The sequence below is a fragment of the Phodopus roborovskii genome, unplaced genomic scaffold, assembly GCF_943737965.1.
Source record: "Phodopus roborovskii unplaced genomic scaffold, PHOROB, whole genome shotgun sequence".
In the NCBI taxonomy this organism is placed as follows: Eukaryota; Metazoa; Chordata; class Mammalia; order Rodentia; family Cricetidae; genus Phodopus; species Phodopus roborovskii.
Genome location: NW_026126549.1, coordinates 17,291,674 through 17,317,055, shown reverse-complemented (window position 1 = coordinate 17,317,055; position 25,382 = coordinate 17,291,674). Strand labels below are relative to the sequence as shown.

At 42.2% G+C, this 25,382-nt stretch overlaps 1 protein-coding gene across 1 annotated transcript; it reads right to left on the bottom strand.

The window, feature by feature from the left end:
- Positions 1 to 1,855: 1,855 nt before the first annotated feature.
- On the bottom strand, positions 1,856 to 25,382 carry Prrc1 (proline rich coiled-coil 1). The gene is made up of 9 exons (XM_051200877.1): positions 25,238 to 25,382; positions 18,162 to 18,284; positions 17,184 to 17,576; positions 16,130 to 16,290; positions 12,831 to 12,933; positions 11,801 to 11,964; positions 8,378 to 8,481; positions 5,907 to 6,009; positions 1,856 to 2,326 (listed from the first exon to the last, which is right to left on the bottom strand). Exons 2-9 carry the CDS (start codon positions 18,262 to 18,264, stop codon positions 2,117 to 2,119), a joined length of 1,341 nt encoding a protein of 446 aa, XP_051056834.1. The 5' UTR covers positions 18,265 to 18,284; positions 25,238 to 25,382; the 3' UTR covers positions 1,856 to 2,116.

Below are 25,382 nucleotides of genomic sequence, written 5' to 3'. Positions count from 1 at the left end.
GTGTGTGTGTGTCTGACCCTGGGGTATAACATTAGCTAGTGTTCCAGCACAGAGCTATAGCCCTAGACCCAAAGGACAGCTTTTAAAAACTGCACAGCAGCAAATGACAGAAGGCCCTGCTCTTTATGCATAAAGAAGTAATGGGAAGTACTGTGGCTGGATTACCCTGGGCCAGGTACATCTTCACAGCCAGACTTCCTTCCTGTCTAACTAAGCAATACACACAGTGCTTGGAGATTAACATAGAGCCACCTCAAAAGTAGTTAATTCTCCTCCTTCTGCAAAAGTAGCAGCAATGACATCATTGCCACAAAGCATTGTGGCACAGTACCCTATACATGTGAGGACAGAGAAGGATGAGTGCAGAGTCTACTAACTGACACCTACAGAACTGTATTGACAAGGAAAAGAAAGTTAAGTTTCTGTACCAAATTGTCTTCGGGAAGATATTTGTATATATAGAGTTCAACTATGTAAGAAACAATTTTACTTAATTTTGACTTATGTAAATCCCCAAATGGTAAAACATACTATTTCAGGGAGGAAAAAGCATCCACCAAATGCAAAGGATTAAATAAACTACATTGAATATAAAACCAATCCCTTGAAAACATCCATAAGAAATGAAGGCAGAAGGACACAGTTAGAAAAGTCAAGCTGTGTTTAAGGCAAACCAAGAAACCACATTAAACACAAGGTCCAGCCAGTCAACACCCAGCCCATGACTCCCCACCCTCCCCAAACTGGGGGGGGGGGCTATTGGCAGTTGATGAACTCTGAGGGGCAGTAAATTTTCAAGGGTGTAGTCCCTTGTAGGTCAACTGGTTGCTAAGCTAGCCTCACACCTATTAGGGCAGTACAAATTGGACTTGGTGGGATGTGAGAAAAAAAAAAAAAAAAAAAGATGCCAAGAAGGGGAGCGTGTGATGGGCATGGAAGAGTGAAGAGTTAGGGGAGGGGTGGGAGGTGACTATTATTAGTCACCTGAATGAACTTCTCATATAATAAAAAAGGTAACTTTAAATAAAGAAAACACACTGCATCCCCAAAGAAGGGGATCCTTTCTTACAGTTTGGAGGCTGTGAGTGAATACAAGAGCAACAGCTGTCGTGAGAACGGATTTGTGGAAATTCTAACACCACTGTACAAAAATAACAAAAGGGGGCTGCGAAGATGGTTCAGTGGTTAAGGACATTGATTGCTGTTCTAGAAGAGCCAGGTTCGATTCCCAGCACCCACATGGTTGCTCACAACCATGACTGCATTTTTAGGTTTCTGATGCCCTCTTCTGGCCTCTCTGGGCACAGTACACACATGGTGTGTAGACAGACATGCAAGCAAACACCAATACACATACTTTTTTTAAATCTTAAAAAAAAAAAAAAAAAAAAAAAACCATGAATACACTTCTGTTCTAAAATATACTTGGATGATCTGCCCTTTAGTTCTCACATAGCAATGAAGAAAAACCGTAATTTTCTTATGGTCATAGTATAAATCTGTAAAACGAGAAAATTTAAAACAAAAAAAGAAACAAATATAACTTCCAAACTATACATGCACATAATGACAAAAAAAAAAAATCTCCATTGTTAATTTGACCCATATCCTATAAAACACATGAAACTGTATACACACACACACACACACACACACACGCAGCAAGCATGTAGGCCCATTGTTGAGCATGTGCACTGCTCACCATCAAACCTGAGATCATGTGCACACACAATGACAACAGGAAACAAGCCTTAACAAGACAGTTAACACACAGACCACATTACGTATTCTTAAGAAACCAGAAGAGCCAAGGACAATCATCAAATATATGAACATGGATTTCCACTTTATAAGTTGGACTACTGAATTATGCTGTAAATATTGTGTATTTCTTTAGAACCAGAATGTATGAAATCATAATCATGACAGTAAAAAGAAGACCTACTTCTTTTGTTTTACTGGAATGACACTGTGCCTTTATTTAAAAAAAAAAAAAAAAAAAAAAAAAAAAAACCTTTTAAAAGGACTGCAGATTATTAGGAAAATTGTAAAAGCTATTGGATTCTCTGAAGCTATCCAGTCTCCTCTAACACAGAGCAAAAGGTGACAGCAGGTCTCACATGGGCCTGGGTGGCAGGCGCTGCTTGTACATGCCCGCCACCGCCTTGGCTGTGCTGTAGATCATCTGTCGTCGAGACATGCCGGTGAAAGCGAGGTGCCAATCAGTCCGGCTGACATTTAGCAAGCTTTTTTCCAGGACTTCACCCACTGTCACCAAAAGGCCTGACCACCTCAGATTGTAGTCCTGGGGAGTCAGGCTTTGTGCCTATGGGAAAAGGAGCATGAGTTACTTGTCACATGCCAAAGCAACATTGGAACTCGCTATGTGAGAAATGACACTGCAACGTCTTGACTCAGCTTATTTTTAATATAGATTATGACAAACCCTCAGAAACTCAGCTGTGCTACCAACAACTGTATAAAGTTACAAGGGTCAAAGGAACCTAACAATACTGCACACACCCTACAGTGTTAATAAGAGCCCATCACACTGTTCAAATATAATCTAGTCTCCTGGTAATTTACATTTTTAGAGATGCTCAGTGGATGTCCAAGTCTTTAAAGTCCACCTGCTCATAGCTCACTCCGAGGGCTTAAACTCTTGGTTACATTCAGGGTCACTCCATGTCAATAATAGGTTTATGTTAAAATGATATTCGTAGAGACACAAAATTCCCAGCAGAGACAGCCTGCACATTGAGACTTTAGCCTGCTTAAGAAAAGATTTATTAATTTGTAGAAATTGTCTGCAGATATGACTACTGCGAGTCAGTAGCTTGCAAACAGCACCTACCAGCGCTGTCACTCACCACCCTTACCCAGGGAAAGGCAAATAAGTTCAAGGGTTCAACAGCCAGTGTTTTGATTAGAGTGCTACACAGCCCAGAGAACATATGCATGCAGAATGGAACTGTTCACAGATCCCCACCTAGCTGCTTCACCATCACCCGAGGGGCTTTCTTTTCACCTCGAAGAAAACAATTTCTTAGGCTCAAACTAGTTGTCTTAGGACACCCAAATTAGAAACACTATAGTTTATTACAAGACAAATAGTCAAGAGTTGCCTCAAATAGCTTCCCAGAAACCCTGACAGAGGCAGTTTTTGCACTACCAGCATTGCAGTAGGCTTCAAAAGAGACACTGGGTCTTCAAAGTCCCCAGGAGCCTGCTCCTCGCACACCACACAAGTCCCCGGGAGCCTGCTCCTCACACACAAGTCCCCAGGAGCCTGCTCCTCACATACCACACAAGTCCATGGGAATCTTGTTACAGTGCAGGTCCTAACTCAATAGCTCAGCACAGGGGTGAGAAGCTTTTTATTTATTTGGATTTTTTTGTTTGTTTGTTTGTTTGTTAAATCAAATGTGTAAATGATACCTATGATGCTGGGCCAAAGGTCATAGGTCTGAGTAACCTGATAATGTTAAGAAAAACCCTGAGCAGCTAGCTGGATTAGATGCATGTGTACACGTGGGCCTAGTTGACTGTCAGAGCAACATGTCCAACTAACTAGTCCTAAAACTAAATTAAAATTAAAAGTGGTCAAACATCCAGCACAGGGGCCAACAACCCTTTTTTCAAACAGGCTGAGGAGTAAAGATTTTAGGTTCTGAAGTCTTCACTAAAACTCCTCTATTTTGTCCTTTTGGTACAAAAGCAACTATCTATAAACAGTTTATAAGTAGATCAGCAGGGACATACAGGAAAAACAGAAATGGGCAATAGGCCAGAGCTGGCCAAGGGGTCACTGGGTGCTGACCCTGGATCTACCTCACCATCTATAATGCGGAGATAGGAGCCACCTTAAACAGTTCTCCTGCTGCTCTTTCAACAGACTGGGGATGGACTGACTTTCCAGTGTACACATACACTTCTAATCCTGATTAGGATTCTTCAACTGCAGGTTTGTTACTTTGTGCAAGTTTCTCAATCCTGCTGAAGCCCTTTGCTTTAGTCTGTTCATGTAACTGCACAGCTGCTTTGTGAACCCATCTTCAGCTCTTGGGTCAGCACACGGTGCTCTGAAGCATTCTGGGTTTGGTGGGGTTAACAGTGAGTCCGCTCTGAGCAATGTGGGGAGGCCTTACGGAAGGGGCTGCACAGCGTTCTGCTGCCCAACTGCCACTGAACATCAGGCCATGTGCTCCTCCAGTGCTCGTCAGTGACGTACTGCCAGGCAGGCAAACGTTCCCTGTAGGGCTGGCTAATGGTAGTGATTATGCTAAGTCACATGAAACGTGACAGTAGTGACTCCTCAGCTATTACAAACAGCAAGTCTATATGGCTAGCTCTAACACCTTTGAATTGACATTGGTAAAACGTCTATCTTCCTGGAAAACCTGTCATATTACGTCCATTTTAAGTGTCATTGGCATAACTATATGCACAGCATCAGCTTAAAGCCTCTAACTGTCCTCACGTGAGAGCTCTAGGAGGGGTTTGCCTGACCTCTGAAGAGAACTTAGGTATAAATAGTGTCAGAGAAATATCAAAACTCCAAGCATCTTTGTACACTGCAAACATAAGGAAGGATCACTAGCCCCTTTAGCAACTTTATGGCCACAATTTAAACTGAAATATGTAACTGCACATGCATCTTCTCAGAGAGTGTCAAATGTTTTCCCATACTGTTACACGTCTACACACTCCAATTGTAAAAATCGAGGAAAAGGCAACAACTATCAGTTAACTGTAGAGAGATCCCAATGACAGGCACACTCCATTTTGTCCATTAAAGAATTAAGAGGATATTTACATAAAATATGTATAAGTATGAATCAGTTTGGAAACAATCCATGGGCACATCATCATTAGGTCCATTTTTCAGCCAGCAAATCTAAAGACAAATTTCTAACCACTATATGTTTTTCATTTATTTTCATTTTATGTGTATGCTGGTGCACACCACATGCACACCTGGTGTCTGCAGAGGCCATCAGATCCCCTGGAACTGTAGTTACAAACAGTTTGAGCAGCCATGTGCATGCTGGGAATTGAACCAAAGTCCTCTGAAAGAGCAGCGAGTATTCTTAACTGCTGAACATCTCTAAATTTTGTTTGTTAGGGTTTTTGTTTGTTTGTTTGTTTGTTTGTTTGTTTGTTTTTGAGGCAAGGTTTCACTATGTAGCCCCAACTGGCCTGGAATTTGCTTTGTAGGTTAGGCTGACCTTAAACTCAGAGACCTCCCGGCCTCTGCTTCCCAAGTGCTGGGATTAAAAGGTGTGCACCTCACACCAGCTTTCACTTAACTTTTTAAATCCTGACTTGTTACTAAAGAGAAGGGAAATAGATAAAATAGTAGGAATAAAGATGAGATAAACAGGGGCTGAGGACGTGGCTCAATTGGTAAAATGACTATGGTTTAAGACAAGGACCCAAGTTCCCACATAGGAGAAGCCAAACATGACATCACCTGACTGAAACCCCAGTGCAAAGGAAGTGGAGACAGGAGGATTCCTGGGATAACTAGCCAGTCAGCCTCACCTAACTGCTGAGTTTCAGGTCTATGAGAGACTTGTCTTAACAAACACAAAGCAGGGTGGACAGCTCCTAAGGAGTGGCACCTGAGGCTGTCTGTCCTCTGGTTTCCTTACACGCACACACTTCTGAACCTGCATCCATACCAGACAACTACAGATGAATAAAGGGAAATGATAATGCAAAGTACATGGGAAACAGACTTAAAGGCCAATTCTCTCCTGCTGTCAGGGCCACAAACACAAAGAAGGAAAAAAACAACATGGAAGAATCAGGAAACTGGCAAGCACAGCAAAAGGGAAAGAAAGAATCAAGGGCATAATCCTCACAATGAATATGGAGCGTCATGAAAAGGCAAAGAAACCAACCTGCTGCACAAATTCCAAAGGCACCGGTGTGGCCTGAGTAAAGGCTTCCAAGCGGATGCCATGCACAGGGTCTTCAACCACCAAGCAGCCGATGTCAAACCATCTAGAACAGAAATAGGAACGACATACCATTTACATGCTAGATAAAATGAAAGTACACAGGGACAGCATGTTGTTTACCTGCTAGATAAAATGAGAGTGAGGAGACAAAAGAGCAAAGTAAGTCCTACTTACTGTTCAGATTAAAGTACCACAGTTCTCAGAGAGAAAATGTTTTTCTAATTAGTTTGCAAGTGGACAATCCATAAATGCAAAAATAAAATTACTCTATTGTCTTAATTCCAAGAAGAGATAGAAAGAGAGTAACAAAAAAGGAAACTGAAATTACTGGCCATGGGAAATTTCCTTCTTGCTAAGATGGGGGGATAATGGGAATGGGGCAGTCAAATACACAGCCAGTAAAATATCACACCTATTTGAACATGCTAAGAGCGCCTTGTAGATAATATTTTTAAATGACACTTGCTAAATTAGGGGGATATTTGTAATATGACCCTTACCAGCACACAGCAATCTAACAATGTTATTAGTTAATTAAGAAATGAGCTCATTTAGAGGAAATAATCATATGCTTGATTCTTATGAACATGAGCCTTCAAGTCACATGTTCCAAGGTAGGAGTCAGCCTTTGAAAACACACTCATGAAATCAAGGTACATTTCCATGGAAAGATACTTACATGTAGATTAAAGAAAAGAAGGCATCATAAACATACTTAACATAATTGAATTCAGCTATCAGAAATAGCAAACAACCCTGAAATGAATTTAAGTACTAAGGGAATATGACCAAGGCTATGTTTAATGTCTCCATCTTTTAAAAACTAAGTACCTTTAATAATCCCAAAGAACTACAAAATGAATAAGGAGATAACACATTTAAAAAAAAAAAACAAACTAAATAAGACAACAGCATAAGCAACTCAGCAGAATATTAAAATGGTACTATGTCTTTTGCATTCATATCTTAAAAAATGTTTCAACTCATGAATACTGAATAATATTATTCTACTTGACTACTAATCAAAATTCCATATTTTATTTTAATAATGTTTCTCATTCAAGAAATTCTCATTCAAGAAAGTGTAGCCAAGCTTAGCTAACCCTTGTTTTGCCTGACTTTGCCTACTGTGAGCACGGTGTCCACCAGGGTAGTACACTAACTCAACTGGAAACATGCGCCTTTGCATCCTGAGATACGTGAGAACTCTGTCAACCTCTGTTCTAAGGAGCACCACCTGCTGCAATCACTGCCATGTCCCAAGGCCCTTCCATCTCGGTCCCTGGTCCTGCTGGCTAAGGGAACTTTCAGGTTTCCCTCTCATTCATAAAGTCCTTCAATAGGTTGTGATCAATAGGATCACAACCCAGCCAGGGATGGGGAGAATCTCAGCTGGCCACTAGGGATCTCCATCTTTCCTTTCTGAGTATAAGCAAGATGAGAAGAGCATGATGGACTGTGGTTCCCAGGCAATTCTATTTCCCAGAGCAGAAAATGGTTCACGCTCGATCCAGAAGCCACAAAAATACTGGCTACATCACCAATCAAGTCACAACAAGGGAAATGCTTCACAAAGTATAAGAACATTTCTGTGCACTTAACATTAATCCAAAACTAACACCAAAATCTAGATCTGTTCATCCCAGAATACTTACACTGGTAACATTCTGTATATGGAATAAGACAATAGACTCATTTTTCCAACTCAGCATGAACAGATGCTGAGGAGCACTAACTAGGTCTACATGGTTCTACTCATTTTACCAGACAAGCACATTTGGAGATGGTTTCCCTTATAGCTGATTGTTCTCCCTGGTGGATGTTTTCCAGCTCAGTGAAGGCCACATTTTGCAAGTTATGGTTACAAAATGCTAGGTCACAAGTAAACAAAAAAGTAAGGCAAAAATGAAACTACCATGCAATTATAAATGAAAGAAGAATTCATCAAAGCACGGTTGTTTATTATAAAGTAACTCAGCGTGTCCAAACATGGAGCCCTCAAAAACAATGCTGAACTGTGATTTCCTGGAGCTTTTTCAAGCTACACACACAGCCCTATGTAACTCCTATTAAGTGCCATCAAGATGCTTGTCCACCTTCCACCTCGGTGAGTCACCATAGGAAGCGGTGTTCCTATGTTCCAGTGTTCCATCACACCTACCCCAGCTAACACGCAGAGTATTTCTGACATGGGGTCCTACTGTAGCAAGTGGTTGTCAGTGCAGGCATCGCTCTGCACTGCTCAGATACAAAATAACAGAGGGGACAGAAGTGTCAGCTAAGCACGGGACAGTCACACCACAAGAGCTGACACTGCACTCTGGCTTTAAAACAGGAGACACCTTTTCTAGGTGTTCATGTGAACTCTGGACACAGCTGTGCTGATCCCCAGGGTACCCTGCTCCTCTTACTTGTCGGGCAGCAGCTCAGCGATGAAGTTTTCTACTGACACAGCAGTCTGTTTTTCATGGATAGTGCCAGACCTCCGCAGGCTATCTATGCGTTCCTGGGCACCCTAAGCAAAAGCAGCACAGGTTGGAAACCAGTTTTTTAAAACAGTATTAATAGTAAATATACTGATTCTTAGTTATATAATACATGCACATATTTAACATATACACTCACTGTAAACGTTCAAATACAAAGGTTCAGAGCAGTGATTCTCAACATATGGGCTGCGACCCCTTTGCTAGTCAAAAGACCCTTTCACAGGGGTTGCTTAAGACCATTGGAAAACAAAGAAATTTACATTACCATTCTTAACAGTAGCAAATTACAGTTATGAAGTAGCAACAAAAACAATGTATGATGAACTGTATTAAAGGGTAGCAGCATTAGGAAGGTTGAGAACCACTGGTCTAAAGTGAAAATATCCAATGGCATTCCCTTGGTATTAACTTTATGGTACATTTTCCAAATTATTCCCTCATGCAGTATTGTGTCTAATTTATTTGATAGATTCTTTTAAAATTTTAATTTCTAACTGACTATTCATATAAGGAAGCCTTATTTTTAAATGTTCATTTGGCAACAGGTCATCTTTCAGAATAAGAACTGTTTCAGTCCTGCTATCTGCTTGGATGATTTGCTCTTGACTTTGGACTTGTGATCACACACTGAACATGTATCTTCACAGTTTTTCTAATATCCTTTTAAATACACACAGCAACATGAACACTATTACAAGTACAGTTACATGTATGTGGTACACTGAACTGACTCAGAGAATAATTGTCATTGATGAATCCAAACAGGATATGAAACCTTCACAAAGAACTCAAAGCTAAGGGTATGTATGTATCTGAGAGTAGAGAGGCCAATGCCGGGATATGAGGGCTGCTGCTGATTCCAACTGTTACCTGCATCATCTCATAAATAGTGATTACAAATGATGTGAGAAAAAATGCTCAAAGGTTGGGTAGCAGGCCTTAATCCCAGCACTTAAGAGATGGACACTGCAAGAATGGAAGGTCCAAATGCTAGCTTGGGAAAAAGAATGATGATAGATTCTACAGGAAAAGTAAATGCTACCTATTTTATGAGCAATTTTATCCCCTAGGCTTTGACATTAGGCATAAGCAAACAAGTATTCAGTAAGAACTTGCCATGTGAAAAACCAAACAATGGCAAAAGCCAATCTTGAAATAGTGACAAGTAGAGACTCAGTTCAGGCAATAGATCTGTCCCCACCTTTCAAACAAAACTCATCCATATAACTCTTGTGATTTATCTTAACATTTATAGTTATGGTGAGTACACATTTATTTTTCCAATTTACCATGTTTGTTTCTAGATTAGACTGAATTCAAACCCTACAGAGAGCAGTTACCTTTACCATATGGCACAAAGACTGTTTTAATAAGCGTACACTGATGTCAAAGTCAAAATCACATGCTCCTTTATACATAGTTTTTTAATGTAAATACAGATGATTCTCAATAAATCTGAAATCTGTACTGGTGAATATGACTATTCACTAAAATTTATTGGTAATCCCAACATCAGATGGTTACAATGCTACAAAATAAGTTGTCTGTCCTGCACATCTCCAACCAGGTCAAGATGCCACTACCATCTTGTTTAAGCGCACATGTTGAAACAAGTAGGAGCTGGTGTATTTGGTGTCACCTTCTTCATGCCTGTGTTGTTAAAAGTTGCCACCACTCCAAATGGTCCCAAGTCTAACACTGAAGAGCTATCTGAGGTTCCTAAGCATAGCAGGGCTCTGAAATACTTTAGGAGGAAAATGTGTGTATGCTAAATAAGCTGCATCCAATCAGGAGTTACAGGACTGCTGGCTATGACTTTACTAAAATGGATATACATACCAATATGTTCTGTTTGAACATATAAAATATAAAGCCGTATCCAAAAAAAAAAAAAACTTCTATATTGACAGCCTGGACAAAAACACTGTAGCCAGAGACCTATACTGGACCTAATCCTTCTAATCCTTTTTCCCTTGATAGCAAGAATACCATTCTCACTAATAAGGTGTGTGGCATCCTTGCAGGGGACAAAAAAACACACACACAGCAAACTTGAATCTGTCTTGCAAATAAGACAGAACAATGGGAAAAGAAACAAGAGGTGTCTCTACAGCTGTTGTCAAGTTTTCTCCTCTGAGAAAATGGAAGGTCGGGACTGCCACTGACTGAGATGAAGAAGGAACTAAGAGTAAGAGAAAGAAAAAGTTTCATTCTACACATACTTAGCTTGGGAGGTTCAAGTTTGTCAAAAAGGCAACTTTTACATAAATTAAGAATTCGTGAGCAGTCTCAGTGACAATATAAAGCTGCAAGTGTCAGCATGAAATGCCGGCTAAGGTCAGGGACAACATGAGGTCAGCAAAGCAGTGCATGGAGACAGAGACCAAGAGGAAGCTGGGGAGAAAAGGAGGTACCAACAGGGGAAGCATAAAAGCAAAGAACAATACATGAACTTGGAAAAAATCCAGGTGTGCACCGGAAAAGCCACGAGGGAGAAAAATCGACTGAAGTAAAAGTCAGGCATAGTGATGCACACATATAATCCCTGAACTCTGGAGGTGGATGCAGAATCAGGAGTTCAAGGCCAGTGTTGGCTCCAGAACAAGTCTGAGGCCATCCTGGCTATCCGAAACTCTGCAACAGAGAGGATGACCACCTGCCTGTTAAGGCCCTGATCAACCAAATAAACAGCAAGCCTTTTATTGGTGGCTTTGAGTGCACTCTTATTCAGACAGGGAAGTGCAGAAGTGTAGCTAGTTGGGAAACCACAAAGAATTAGAGAAAAATGTTCAAAATTCTTTTCTGCAGAAGGAAGAAAGCATGTGAGAATAATATAGGGGAAGAGATCAACAAACCATACAGGAAAGTGAGGTCAAAGAATTTGCTTCCCTTGCTTTAGGATAGTAAAATGTTTGATTGCCATTAACTTTGTTTGTTCTTGCATGATTGTGTCTCTGCAACAATGTAACAAAGAGTAGTGTGTGAGAGTGTGTGTGTATGTGTGTGTGTGTGTGTGTGTGTGTGTACTGGGACCCAACAGATTTTATAATTTCAATAACTGACTTGAAAATCAATACTACGTTATAAAGATTCCTTTCAAGAACATCTGTTCTGATTCTTTCTTAATGACACTGCCATCCTCCTCCAATAACCAAAACCTAATTGAGATTTTATTCAATTACAACTCCTTTCTATCTTCACAGCATTGACAGTGTTGACTAATGATAGAGCTAGTATTTCAATATATAAATATGCAGTAGTTCCACACAGACCACAAGATAGTTATCACAATTACAGGCAAATAAACTGCAGGTCCCAAACTCTATAAAAGCTTTTAGTACTCACCTTTAATCCTGCTGCATAGCCTACTGGCTGTGGGGCAATATTGGACTGTCCAGCTTCCCCCACAACCACAGCTAGGCCAAAGACCTCCTGGAAAGCATCTCGGACAGCAGCCACTTTCACTTCTTTATTAGAGGTTACGACAATATCCAGTTCACCTCCAGATTCTACAGAAACCAAAAAGAATTTCAATTTCAAATTTAAGCGGTAACTTTCTAATAATTACTACCACACCATAGGCTTACACTGTATTCACCCTTACCAGCCTCATACATGTGAGCTAGACTGGCAGAACCTTACCCCCCTGCTAAGCACTACTGTCAGGACTCAAACCCAGGTCAGACACAAATCCTCTTTTCATCATACCATCTGATACAGCCACACACATTGCCACCCTCTAAGTTCAGAGTATGCTATTCCAACATGTGCTCAGAACCCAACTACCAACCTCCCTTGATTTTAAGGATTTATAGGATTATTGTCTAGTGCTGACCTAGCTAATTCCTATTTATTCACATACTAGAAATGTACATGAAAATTAAAGCGCAATATGCCTATGTCAACTATCTAAGGATATCTAAACAGGGATCAAAAGCAGTTAAAGCAATGTTCCCAGCAAGCTTATAGTCAAGTTTTAGTAATTGCTAGATTTTAACTTTCTCTAAAAAATATTATTCCTGGTTAAGCATAAACACCTTTGACTAAAATGGTTAACTAGAGAAATTGCCAAATCCAAGTATAAACAAAGTATAACTTGAAAGCTAACAGTGAATAAAGAAAAATCCACATAAACCACTAAAAAGATACAAAATTTACTATCAAATTACTATTTCCCTCTTCCAAAGTTCACTCTATGAAGTCCTAAAACTTATATAATGATGACTAAGAAAAGATAAATTCAGGTTGAGAATGAATTTGATTTAAAAGCACAGGAAGAATTTCTATCAATTGCATGACCAGAAGAAATGAACTGAAACACCACTGAGTGCTTCTAAGGAAGCACAGACAACAGTAGGCTCATGTATCTACATACTGATGTACGGAGCCATGCCGGGGTCCAGCGTCGTAATCATGCTCTCCACCGAATGTTTGGTCTTGTCAAGCACAGATCTCACCATAGGATTCCCAGCCACGCCCTGAACAAAGCAAGATGCAAATGTTCAGTTCAAGCAAAGAACACCTTGACCTTCCTAAGCATGAAAGAAGTTTTTAAAACTTTGAGAATTTCATACATGAAAACAATTACATACAGTCATCCTACCCCATTTTCTTCTCCAATTTCCCCCATGTCGCAACACACCCCTCCCAACATCATGTCTTTTCTTTGTTAACCAACTAAGCCCATTTAATGCTGCCTATATGTGCAAGAGCGATTCCCCTCCCTCGGCAACTGTTCAATGGCTCCTCACCATGGGGTAGTGCCTAGAGATCATCTACCTCATCTATGCTTAAGTGTTTGTCACCGAAGACATGCAGAGCTGGCCATAGCACTGAGAATAAGAGTGCTCAGCCCTAAATGGAACACCTGTATTAACAGCACTATAACCAAGGCTCAGGGGACATCACAACACAGGAGGTGGGAAAATCATGAAAGCCACAGGATGGGGAAGAGCACTATGAAACAGGGCCTCCCAAACATGGATGGCTGCTGCAATCATGAGCTCAGAGCTCACAACGGTCATGGCTACCTGCAAGACCTACACAGGGAACTTTTCTTTTTAAGTTTCCCATGATCAGTAGAACAGTACTTTAAAAACTGCATTAAAATGGTACTTTTAGAATCTATAATTAAAATGAAGCCAATCGATGTCAAATTCCTACTATGATCCAAGTGGTATTCTTGGCTTCTTCCTTTCACACACAGAAATTAGGCCAGTGGCGGCCTATGGAGGGTTCTGGAATAACACTGTTTAAAAACAAATAGTCTAAAAAGTATGTTTCAGTTATAAATACATTTGTAGGAGAAACTTGTTGAAGGGGATGTCTTCTGTGCATATGTTTCTCTTACTGGTTGATGAACAAAGCACTGTGGCCAAGGAGGCAGGATGATAGGTAGGACTAGGAGACAAGGAACATTCTGGGAAACATAGGCAGAGTCAGTCATCATGCAGGACTTGAGAACAGTAACAGTTTCGGCCTCTTTCTCCAGTAAGATAAAACCATGTGGAAATACACAGATTAATAGAAATAGATTAAATAATTAAGACAGAGCTAGCCAATAAGATGCCCAAGCCAACAGCCAACAGTTTCATAATTAATATAGTATCTGTGTGTTCACTTGGGGCTGACGCAGCTCAGGGACCAGGCTGACAGGAAGAATGCTCGTAACAACTTGGCCCTCAGTTATTGTCCCAAATAGGACTGTAACCGTGTGTCTATATAAGTCCATACTTAGTTTCTAAAAAGATAAAGGCAGTAAAAAATACTTCTCACCTTTATTCCCCAGAACAGCTCCTGATTGCTTTAATGCATAACTCTGTCCTCTGAATGTCCTACTCAAGCTCCCTTTCTCATCATACCAATTCCCAAATCCTCTCCCTTGGGCAGCTCTCCCTTCTTGATTCCTCAGGCCAACAGCACCATGAGCTTTCCAACCCAGCTTTCCTTTTTGCATGCCTACTCTTCCATCTCCCAAAGACAAGGGGATAGCACCCCTAGGAGGTGTCCAACAGACTGCAATCCCCCCTCACCAAGATGACTGAGGATCAGTGAGTCCAAAAAGATTAAGTTTAAAACTGCCAGGCAACCTCAAGATAAAAACCTAAGTTCCTGCCCCAGAGAGTTACAACTAGCAACCAGCAATCTCTTTACAAAGTAGGAAGAAGGCCATAGATTTCACAGATCAGAGATCTATAAAAGCAAATATAAGAAGACCAGATTCCTGAAATATAACCACATCAACCACTTAGTTTAATACTATGTTTAATATATGTAATGAAACTGAACAGCTTCTCAGCAGAATACTGGAAGTTAGCAGAGTGAGTTCAAAATTATTTTTTCTTAAGAAAAAAGTGGGGGAGACCAGCAAAGCAAACCAGCGGCTCACAGCATTGGAACCAGAGGTTTACATACCAAATACTGCCGCACCCTGCTAATTCACACTTTCCTTTTCATCATGGAATGCTCCGCATACCCACCTGGGCACACTGTGCTTTCAGTACCCATCAGTGGAATAATCACACCTAGATGCAGTTTAAATTGTGTGCTGCTATGGCAGAGAAGCAAATCCAGAGATTGGCACTAATGTGTAATTTAATAAATAAAATAAGGGGATATCGGGTCGCTGAGAGAATGACCTCAAAATACTCCATTAAGAGGCTGGAAAACGCTTACATTCCTCTGTCTTGCATGGTGCACTGAATGTGGCGTATTGAAACACACTGGATACATTGAACTGCTCGGGGTGAGAACCGAAATGTTTAGAAACCCTAGCTATAATGTAAAGTTGCTCTGTCAGGACACAGAACTGAGAGATAGCCACAGAAATGACTCTCAACACCTAAGAACTTCTGCGATGAAAAAGTCTAAGTTAAAATGCAGATTAAAATGGAAAAGGCTATAGTGTGTACATCATAAAATAGCATTGCTTTAGCCAGAGCTCTTAATAAACCCACTTGGAAAGCAAACCTCCCAACTTCAAATCAGGCAAAGATGAACAGAGAATACAGAAAACAATCTCACAGGAAAAAAAGGCCAAACCTAAAAGCAAAGAACAGAAAATTAAAACATGGTTTCAAGTTTGGGAGTTTGGCTTACGTCAAATGAGGACCAGAGCTGGGATCCCCAGAGCCCACACAAAGAACTTGGTGGTGTGATGTCCATATGTAATCCCCATGCTCAGGATGTAGAGACAGAGCAAACTGGCAAGCCAGACTAGTCCAAATCACGAGATCTTGGTACAGCAAGAAAATGGATCTCAACATATAAAGCAGAGACCATTCATAAAGACACTGTATCAACTCTGGACCCACATGCACACACACGCACACGCAGGCCCCTAAACACATCCATCCATACAAACATATGCAGACCCCAAACACAAAAGAATCAAAGACAGGCAGGCAATTTTACAGCTGAAAGGACATTAATGAAGTCTTCTAGAAAAGACAAAGAACATAATGCCCAATCCAACTGAATTCTAATAAGTACATGGGTATAGAGATGCACAGACAATGGCAAGCGCCAACTACAGAAATCTGGCCATAGGGTTTGCTTTTCCTTTCTCTATACAGTGTTCTCAGTACACTGTCTTTCCTACCCTGTGCTGTGTTTCTCTGTTGATCCCTGTTAGTTTTACATCTGAGCAGTAACTTGAAAGGCAAACACCCTTACCTTGATGAAACCCCAGATCCCACCAGCAGGTGCATCATCCTGGCCTCTAGTAATTCTAGGATCATCCTGTTCCTCTGGGAAAGTAATGGCTGACGTGGTTCCAGGTCCCTGTGCCAATGGTGTCATACTGGCTTGCTGAGTGATGGGGCCTGGCAAAATACCTAGTCAAGGGCAAAAATTGGTTGAGTAATTTATTCCACAAATGTTTTCCTAAAAGAAGATGGATCATATGAGAAGCTCAAAACAAATTCAATCACAAAACTACTTGAGCATCTAAAGTTATTAACTCAAACCTTTATAAATGCAAATGTAAAAATCCCTCAAAAGGTATTTTCCTCTTTACATAGATTTACACAGATAAGCATGTAATACCTATTCTCTATAAAAAAAAAAATTTTACTTGTGAAGATAGATAGGCCAATTTGGATAATGTCTAATCGAAGCTAAAGTGTTCCTCTATCTGAAAATGATGAACAGGAGACAACAAAGATTAGGTCTCAATAATTTGCTTCCAACAACCACAGTAGAGAAGGGGACTGAGTGGGTGTCTTGGCCTAAGAAAAGAAATGGCCTAGTATCACTTCTGGAACATGGGACAGGCTAGATAAAATTTACTCCTTCGGGAAATTGGTTCAGATAAAAGAAACAAATGTATTCTTGGATTGTGACCTGCCGCATACAGTAAATAACAAGTATTAGCATGGATATGGGATATGGGAATTCTTTCACACATCAAATGTCAACCATACATCAATTTTCATACCACACAAAAACTATACAGCAAGTTACACTAGCTTTATTGTTAATACTTTAAAAGGCAAAGAGATGAGCGTGGGAAATGCTGGAAGTCAGAGTGAGACTAGAAAATCAATGTGGAGAAAGCAAACCCCAAGAGCAGCAGATGGCCAAGTCTATCCATAAACTACAGTACGTATACACTGTCCACCTCAAATCACTGTGTAGTACACAAATCACAGCAACACGACTCAAACCTGCACACAGTCATCAAACGTCAAATACAGCTGAGTACTGTGGAGCAGTAAGAGACGATCACCTGTGACTGGAGGTGCAGAAAATGATGGCATCAAAGGTGTCTGGGGTGCTCTCCCGGCATGGCCCCTCGTGATATCGTAAGCTGCACCAACAGAAAATCCCGATATAGGAGGTCCTGAAGGTGGTGCAGCAGATAAAAGAGCACCTGAGGCGGAAGTGGCAGGCGGGAAGTGGGGTAAAGGGGGGCTGCTGAAGGCAGTGGCAGGTGATGAAGACACTGAGGGTGGCATTGAAGGGACACTCAGGGGAACCGAAGGAGCTGGAGACAGCGGCACAAAAGGGGGTGGTGCTGACGGCTGCACAGGGGGCAGGGATGGCTGAGGTGTGGAGTACGCATGTGGTGGCAAGGACTCCATCCCGGACACACTGGGAGATGAGAAGGAACTGGTTGCAGCTAGAAAAAAAAAGTAGGGAGGGTAAACACACAAAGTTGAAAAAGCTTTTTAATCTCATTTTCAAACTTCACTGCTTGGGAAATTCCTAATGTGGTAAGCCATATCTTAATAGTTAATTTTAAAGGTGTGATTTCCAACGCATAACAATTGTACATGAGTACAGGCCCTGTGATTCTGCTGGAGAAACAGCACAACTCAAGTTCAGCACTGTCCCAAGGCAAACCTTCCTTTCTATTTGTTTGTTTGTTTCTTAGGCAAGGAGGTCATTTTTCATCCCTGATTTGAATACAAAAACATAGACACTAAAACCTCAAAAAGATTAATCCCCACAAAGTCATAGAACATTAGACAACAAATGCTTTGAAGGCTTGCTAGGTGGGGTTATAGTAAGTATGAACAGAGAGAGTGAACCTGCTAATAAGACATTACTCTTCCTTACTTGTAACAAGCAAGCTTATTTCTGTGTTGCTGTTTAAATTTAAAAGGGCTATTTCTTTGCACCCTGGCAATATTAAGGAAGCATTAACAACATATTCTTCTAATTGATTCAGAGAGACCAGTGTCTTCCCCAGCCTCCAGCCCACCTAAGTGAACCTCGGTGGAGGGCATGGCAGCGGCAGCCAGGCCTGCAGGGTTCAGGGGAGGGGTTCCAGGTGGGGTTGTCTCTATTCCACTTTCTTCCATCATTTTTCCTCAGTTACAGTGCTCTGCAAAGACATAAAAATGGGATAAGCTTCAAACCAGGGCAGCTGCTCACACAGTTAGAGAACAATTAAGGATGACCACAGCATTTAGTACTCATAACACAACCATGTCTGGACGAGACTTAGCAAAACTCCTGCAAGGCTGGAGAGATGACCTGTCAGGTGACAGCACTTGTGTTCCTGCAGAGTCCTGGAGTTCAGATCCCAGTGCCCAATCAGACAGCTCACAACTACCTACACTGGAGCTTCAGGGTATCTGACTCCCTCTTCTAGTCTCCAAAGGGACCCACATACATGTCGCATACATACAATATTTAAAATATTTTTTTAGTATCTGAAAAAAGTCTGTATAGTCTTTAGGTCTGGTTCGTTTTGGGTAAATTTTTTTTATTTGCAACATTTTTTATAACAGTTTAAATAAATTCAAAGTTTATGAAACTAATATGCAAATAGCCTATGACATTTCCATACATATATTTTACAACATGGAAATAATTTTATGTTGACCATTTCATTAATGAAACTATATATTTCAAATCATAAAGTGCCAAGCCAATTTTGACCACTTAGATCCCACTAAGAGTCACATGCAGGTTTCAGTCAAGACACTTAAAACAACAGAGACATCTAAACGCCTCTTCTCCCCTCACAGAACATTCTGTGTGGGCTATTCTGTTAACATTTCTTTTTAAATGTTAAATTTGCTTGACTTTACAAATGCACTCTTCCCTCAATACATTCCATGTTAGCTATGCCTATTAACACTAAAAACAAGCAAGCAAGCAAACAAACAAAATCAAAATGTGTTCAGTTTTAAAGCCATTAGCTTCCAGTGTCCTGGTCTATAGCAGCTTTGTAAAGTGCACTGGTGTGGCTCTGGTGTTAGAAGTTGACTGTTAAAAAACAATCCACAAGAATGCAAGGTCCTAACAAATGATGATGCATACCAAATACAAGAAAACATCCTTACAAGTCAAACTTCCTTCTAAGCACTCAGCTTTATACCCTCATCAGAAAAAGGTCTTTTGGCAATGGATGGCGGTTAACAGAGAAACTCAGAAGTACTCAAAACACAGTGGGTAAGTTACTGTGGAGTGCTCAGACCTAAAAGGAACATCTAAGAAACCTCCTTCCCACCAAGGCTCCGGGACATCATGGAAGAAGGGGTGGAAAGACTGTAACAGTCAGGGCTTGAACTGCTATGAAACAGTATTTTCTAGACAAGACAGGACCATAATACAAGCCAGTCACATTTCCAGCATGGAGGGAGGAGGGGCTCACAAAATCCAGCCCTAGCTGAGGGGCTGAGACAGTTGGGAGGGAGGGTCCATTTTCTTCAGGGATATGTCCCAAGTAGGCTTCACATCTACCTACCTACCTACCTACACACACACAACACACACAACACACACACACACACACAGCACTATTTGAAGGAAGTGTGAGTGGGTGAAGGTGGATACAATTCTATAAAAAACTTAAAATTCATCTTAAGTATATAATAGTGTTAACCTTAGTCAACTTGATACAGACTCTTGGAATCACCTAGGAAGAGCAGTCACTGGGCATGGCTGTGGGCATTATCTTGACTGTTTACTGAAAGGGGAAGATCTGCCCACCCTGTTTGGGCTCCCAGTCTGTAAAACTGGAAAATGGGAGTCTAGCAGCACCAGGGTCATGCCATTTTGTAAACCTCATTTTTGTTAGTTAGTAACAACTCCAATAATTACAGTAATTTGACTTCTAGAAGTAAACTAACTTCCTGTATAGATTGTTGGCTATTCTGCCCTGTGAACCACAGGAAAGACATTTCTTGATCACATTTTTCTGTCACTGCTCATCTTTCTCTAGTCAGAAGCTTTTCAACATCCTGTCCCCAGCCCTCTGCCTTCTAATTACTCAGCGAGGAAGCTGATGGTGATCTCTTGAGTATTGGAGAGACCCCCTCTGCAGGCTCTTCTCCCTGAATAAGGACGGGTTTGCATTGTCCCAAGTCTCATCCCCTGGCCTATCTTTCCTTCTCGCTCACCTTCCACTCATGACCCTCACACAGATGATGTCTATGCAAGAGAACCTGAGAGGTGGAATGGGATAAGCAGGGCGCAGGGCAGAGGCCAGGAAGATAAGGAACAGCTGGAATGTGGGGAACTTCGGACTATAATCCATCCAGGCAGGTATCTTCGAATGCGGTAGTATTAATGTGTTGTCCTCTGTCCAGGAACAACCACTGTCACAGGGCAGTGCTGCCAGGCCATGTTTTGGTAAAATTACAAGCATTTAGCTTAGAAGTGTTTAGACCCTGGGCGGATCATTTTATTTTATGTTTATAAGTGTTTTGCCCACACATCTGTCTGTGTATCATGTGGGTTGCTGGTACCCACAGAAGCCAGAAGAGGGTGTCAGATCCCCTGGAAATGGAGTTAGTTGTCAGCCACCATGTGGGTGTTGGGTATCTAACCTTGGTCGGTCCTCTGGAAGAACAGTAGGTACTTTTAACCACTGAGCCATCTTTCTAAACAAAGGGCAGGCACATTTTTAGGAGACAGGAGACCCTCCAGGGTTGTGGTTCTCAACCTTCCTAATGCTGCAACCCTTTTATATAGTTCCTCATGCTGTGGTGACCCCCAATCATAACATTATTTTGTTGCTACTTCATAACTGTAATTTTGCTACTGATATGAATCATAATATAACCATCTGATATTTCTGATGGTCTGTAAGAGGGAGGGTTGTTTGACCTCCAGGTTGGGAACTGCTGCTGCTCTCAGCAATTTAGAAACATGTTGGCCCATGGTTATGAGGAGAGAAGAGATCTTCCCAGACAATAAGCAGGGTTTCAAAAGGGGCGCATCCTTTCCTTGCAGGGTACTACTTAACAGGAACACCTTCAAAAGGACTGGAGCATCTCTTCAGATCCTCTGGAGAAGAACCAACAGTATGATCTGAGGGGGTCCATCTGACTGAGGGTCAGAAAGAAGGAGTCTCCAATGAGAAAACTAAAAACCTCACCCATGGCTGAATCAGCCATTGGCCCATGGAAAGTCAATGGATACAGTCTCTGTTGGAACTGCTGGGAGTGGGGTGAAGGGACAACTAGAACAGAACAGATTTAGTCTGAGAAAACCCATGGAACGGAGGCCTGTAGATTGGGAAAACAGACAGGCCACTGTCCACTTGGAGTAGAGATAGTTACAGGGAGGCAAGAGGGGGGGTCAAAAGCATCCATTGTCAAGGATGATCAATGACTGGCAAGTGAGACACTGTAGACTAAAGGGTGATCAGAACTACCCTCTGACCAGCAACTGTCAAGGGCCTGAAGGGGTGGGAGGAGGCACAGCAGGAAAACAAATCTTGAAGGCTGGTTACTGTAGTTTGAAGAAAATGTCATCACTTAACCAAAACAGAAACTTTTCAAACTGGTGTGGCCATGATTACCGAGCAGTGGCAGCATGTACTCATCCATCAATCTCTGCTTCCTGATCCTGGATGCCACGTGACCTTCAAGCTCCTGCATGAAGCCTGAAGTCTGAAGGCTATGCCCTTGAACTGTGAAACAGATAAGCGCTTTTCTCTCTGAAGTGGCTTTTGTTGTTTGTTGTTTTATACAGCAACAGGAAAAGAAACTCAGACAGTACAAAACCAACTCTAAACATGCCAAATTGGCTTTTGATGTTTTTACTCATTTTACAAATGTTCATCGAAGGCAAATTGTTTGCCAAGTACCAAAACAAACTAAGTAAAATCTGGTTAACTTAGAGATGCGTACAGGACACGACCAAGTAACAGTAACAATATCCAAGGATGCTGGTACAATTCAATACAGTAACAGCAACACACCCCAAGGCTAGATTCTATAAACTGAGGCTGACAGAAAAGGAATCTGACTACAAATCTGGGGAAGGTTCCCAACTCACAGATGAACTTGGTTCTGAAGGATAAACCCAATTTCCATAAGCCAAGGAAAGAAAGAACTTACATAGGGAGAGGGGAAGCTTCCAGAAGAAAAGTGGGCACACTGCAGGTAAAATGCTATTATGACAAAGGGAGGAAGACACAGTCACAAAAAAACCCAAGGGGGGGAGGGGAATAAGACTGAGGGACAGCCAGGGGCCCAGACGCCCGGCCTCCCTGACTGAGGTAAGGAGCTGGCCCTTTGAAGAACAGAAAGGCACTCGAGCTGGAGGAAGCATCTGTCGTTTTATTCTAACTCTTCCGAGATTTTAAATCTGTAAGATGCAAACATAGCACTGTGCGCTCAGTCACAGCCGCTTACAGAAATCTGCAAATACCAAACAAAGAAACTGACTATGGTATAGCACTACTAACTACTCTATAGACCCCCACCCCCCACCCCACCCAGACTTTAGCTGCTGATAAGTTATTTGTGTGTCTGAGGTGTGTACAGTTCTGTAAAGCTGAATCATATACACAGATGCCCATCATTACTACAGTTAGGACACACAACCACACCATTACTCCAAATGTCACATCCTCCCTCCAATCATAAAACTGGTAACAAAACATTCTCTTGTTCTCTCATTTTTTTTCTCACTACATAAAGGTAAAGTAAGTAAAATTAACCCCTGAGTAACCCTTTAGTATTTGGCTTTTTTCCTCCACGCAGAAAAATGCCCTCCTACGGACGCTGTCAGTCCACCCACTACCACTGGAAGACTCAGGCTGACCCCAGTTACTCACAATCTGTGTTTGTGTTTTGAAGACTCCTTTAGGCTGGGATCATAACTCAGTGGTAGAATACTTGCCTAACAAATGCAAGGGTCCTGAATTCAGCCACCACTACCATTAGGGAAAAAGTAAAACAAGATTCCTTTGGCTGAAATGTGTATGCTGGGCAGAGACAGCACTACTTGGCATACAGAAGAAGTTCAAATAAGGTCTGCCAATACCTTACACTAAGGATAATCATAACCTTATATCCCCTAGGGTTTCCATGGCAACTTCTGGTTGTCACAGGGTACTGCTGGTATGTATCAGGTAGGGGCTCAAATTCCAATAATACACATCCCACAACCCACAAGAACCGTATGTACTCAGGCATCCATAGTGCCAGGCTGAGACTCTGCAGCCTAAACTAAGGTTATGATGGAGATGAGAAAGGAGACAGACTTGAGAAACCTTTAGGGGTTAGACATGGTGAGTGCCCATAAAGGATAAGAGTGGGGAGGCATGAGTCACACATTTGGTCAGATAGATGGTGGTGCCAACAGGTAGGACAGAGAGCGCTTTAAGAGGTCAAGGAGTTTGATGGTGTCTTTTGGGAGATCATAAAGTACTTCCCCTCTAACTCAGCAGGGTCAAGTTCCTTGAAACACCTGAGTAGGGACACCAACTGGGTATGGAATTCACAAACCGCAAACCACCAGTCCAGTGTCACCAATGTACCAACAGTTTCTGATACTGTGTCTGCACTATCTCTCCCAAGAAGGGGATACCAGGATAAAGGGACTACTACTCAACGCCAACCCTTCTTTCAGTTACGTGGCCAACTAACCTCAGAAAATAAGACCAGCAGAGTCACAGGGAGAAATGAGGGCATCGTGGCACTCTGAAGTCAGCATTTTCAAGGTAGGACTAAATACTGCAGAGAAGCTAGAAGGGGAGCTGTGGATGGTTCCATGAGTTTGCTATACTACATCTCAGAGCTGTCTGCAAAGATGGGAGACTAGGGGTGGCTAGGATCAAACAGAGGAGTAGGTACAGAAACAACTATGAATGCCACCAAAGCCTGGCTGTGAAGACAGGAAAGATAAGGCATTCAAGAGGCTAAATTCAGGCTAAATTCCCTACCTGGACAAAGACAGATAACCTGGGAGAATGGCTCCTCAACAGAGTGTATCACTTTCTACCAAGATTCCTTCCTTCACATTCTTGAGGCAAAAGTTATCTAATCCTTGTCACAGCTAGGTCCTATTTAAAGATAAACCTGACCTCTCATCAAATGGGGAAAAGAGCTCACCTGAGATATATGATCAATTTCTTTCAGTCCTTAAAAGCTTTACTGTTTGAGCAATGACTTAAATACAATACTGAAATAAATTAATAAGTTTCGCAGATATAAACATACCTTCTTAAAAAAAGAAGAAGAAGACTAGTAGGATAAACAATACAGAGCCATCAGTTGACAGAGCTTTTGAGAAACAAAAGTAGTCTGAATGCATCAACATTATGGGAAAAGAGATGGAATAGCTTATAAGATTAGTCCTCAGGCTCTGATCAAACCCATCTTCGAATCTGCTTGCACCTACTCAGGTCTGCTTTTAGAAAATAGATGGCTACTTTTAAAAGAGAGTGGACTTTTGATTCAGAGCGTCAGAAGCTGTTCCTATTGACCTTAGTGATGCTTAGGTTTGCTTCTAATACCACCAGATGGAGGTCAGCAATCTGTCATTCTGTGTGGAACCCAAAATAAACTTCCCTAAACACTCAGTGATTCAAACAGTGCTCACACAGCACTGGAGTGCCAAAAAGTGTCAGGATCAAGGACAGAGTCAGAGCTGCCTCTCAAATCAACTACTCTGACAAAAACTCTCGGATGTGAGACCCTGCCATTGAGGGAATACGCAGTCCTGAAACTATGACTGGTGTGTCTGGGTTGAAGGGCCCTGCAGGGCGGCGCTGGACACTCGCGGGGATCCCAGGAGAAGACGCTGCCTGCGCCCCACCAGGGCGGGCGGCCTGGGCAGTCTGGGCAGCCTGTGCCACGTCTGCAGGCCGGGCAGGGCCGGGCGAAGGTCCGCGGGCCTGGACATCCGTGCACGCGCGGGAAGGTGCAGGCCCAGGAGCCGGGGTCGAGGCCGGAGAGATGCGGGAATGAACCCCGCTCTCCCGACGGCGTCCCCGCCGCCCGGAGCCCCCACACTCAGCCGCCGGCCCGCCCACCTGGGGCTCGCCCGCTCCCGTCGCCTGAGCGCGGGTCACCGCCAGGCCGCGCTCACCTGGGTCCGAACGAGCGCCTACGCGGAAGCTGCACACTCGGGTCGGGGTCCGGGTCGGGTGTCCGGCGTAGAGATCCGCCTTGCTGAGGACGAGGAAGACCCGAGCAGCGCGCGTCCCGCGCCAAGATGGCCTCCGCGCCGCCCC

What these genes read in the sequence shown, in the direction of transcription:
- Prrc1 (XM_051200877.1), bottom strand. Translation starts at nt 18,264, where the DNA reads ATGATGGAAGAAAGTGGAATAGAGACAACCCCACCTGGAACCCCTCCC. An exon ending in CGGCATGGCTCCGTACATCA is followed by an intron (nt 11,965 to 12,830) that starts GTATGTAGATAC and finishes TGGTTTCTGTAG; the next exon opens with AATCTGGAGGTGAACTGGAT. An exon ending in GCTGAGCTGCTGCCCGACAA is followed by an intron (nt 6,010 to 8,377) that starts GTAAGAGGAGCA and finishes TTTCTGTTCTAG; the next exon opens with ATGGTTTGACATCGGCTGCT.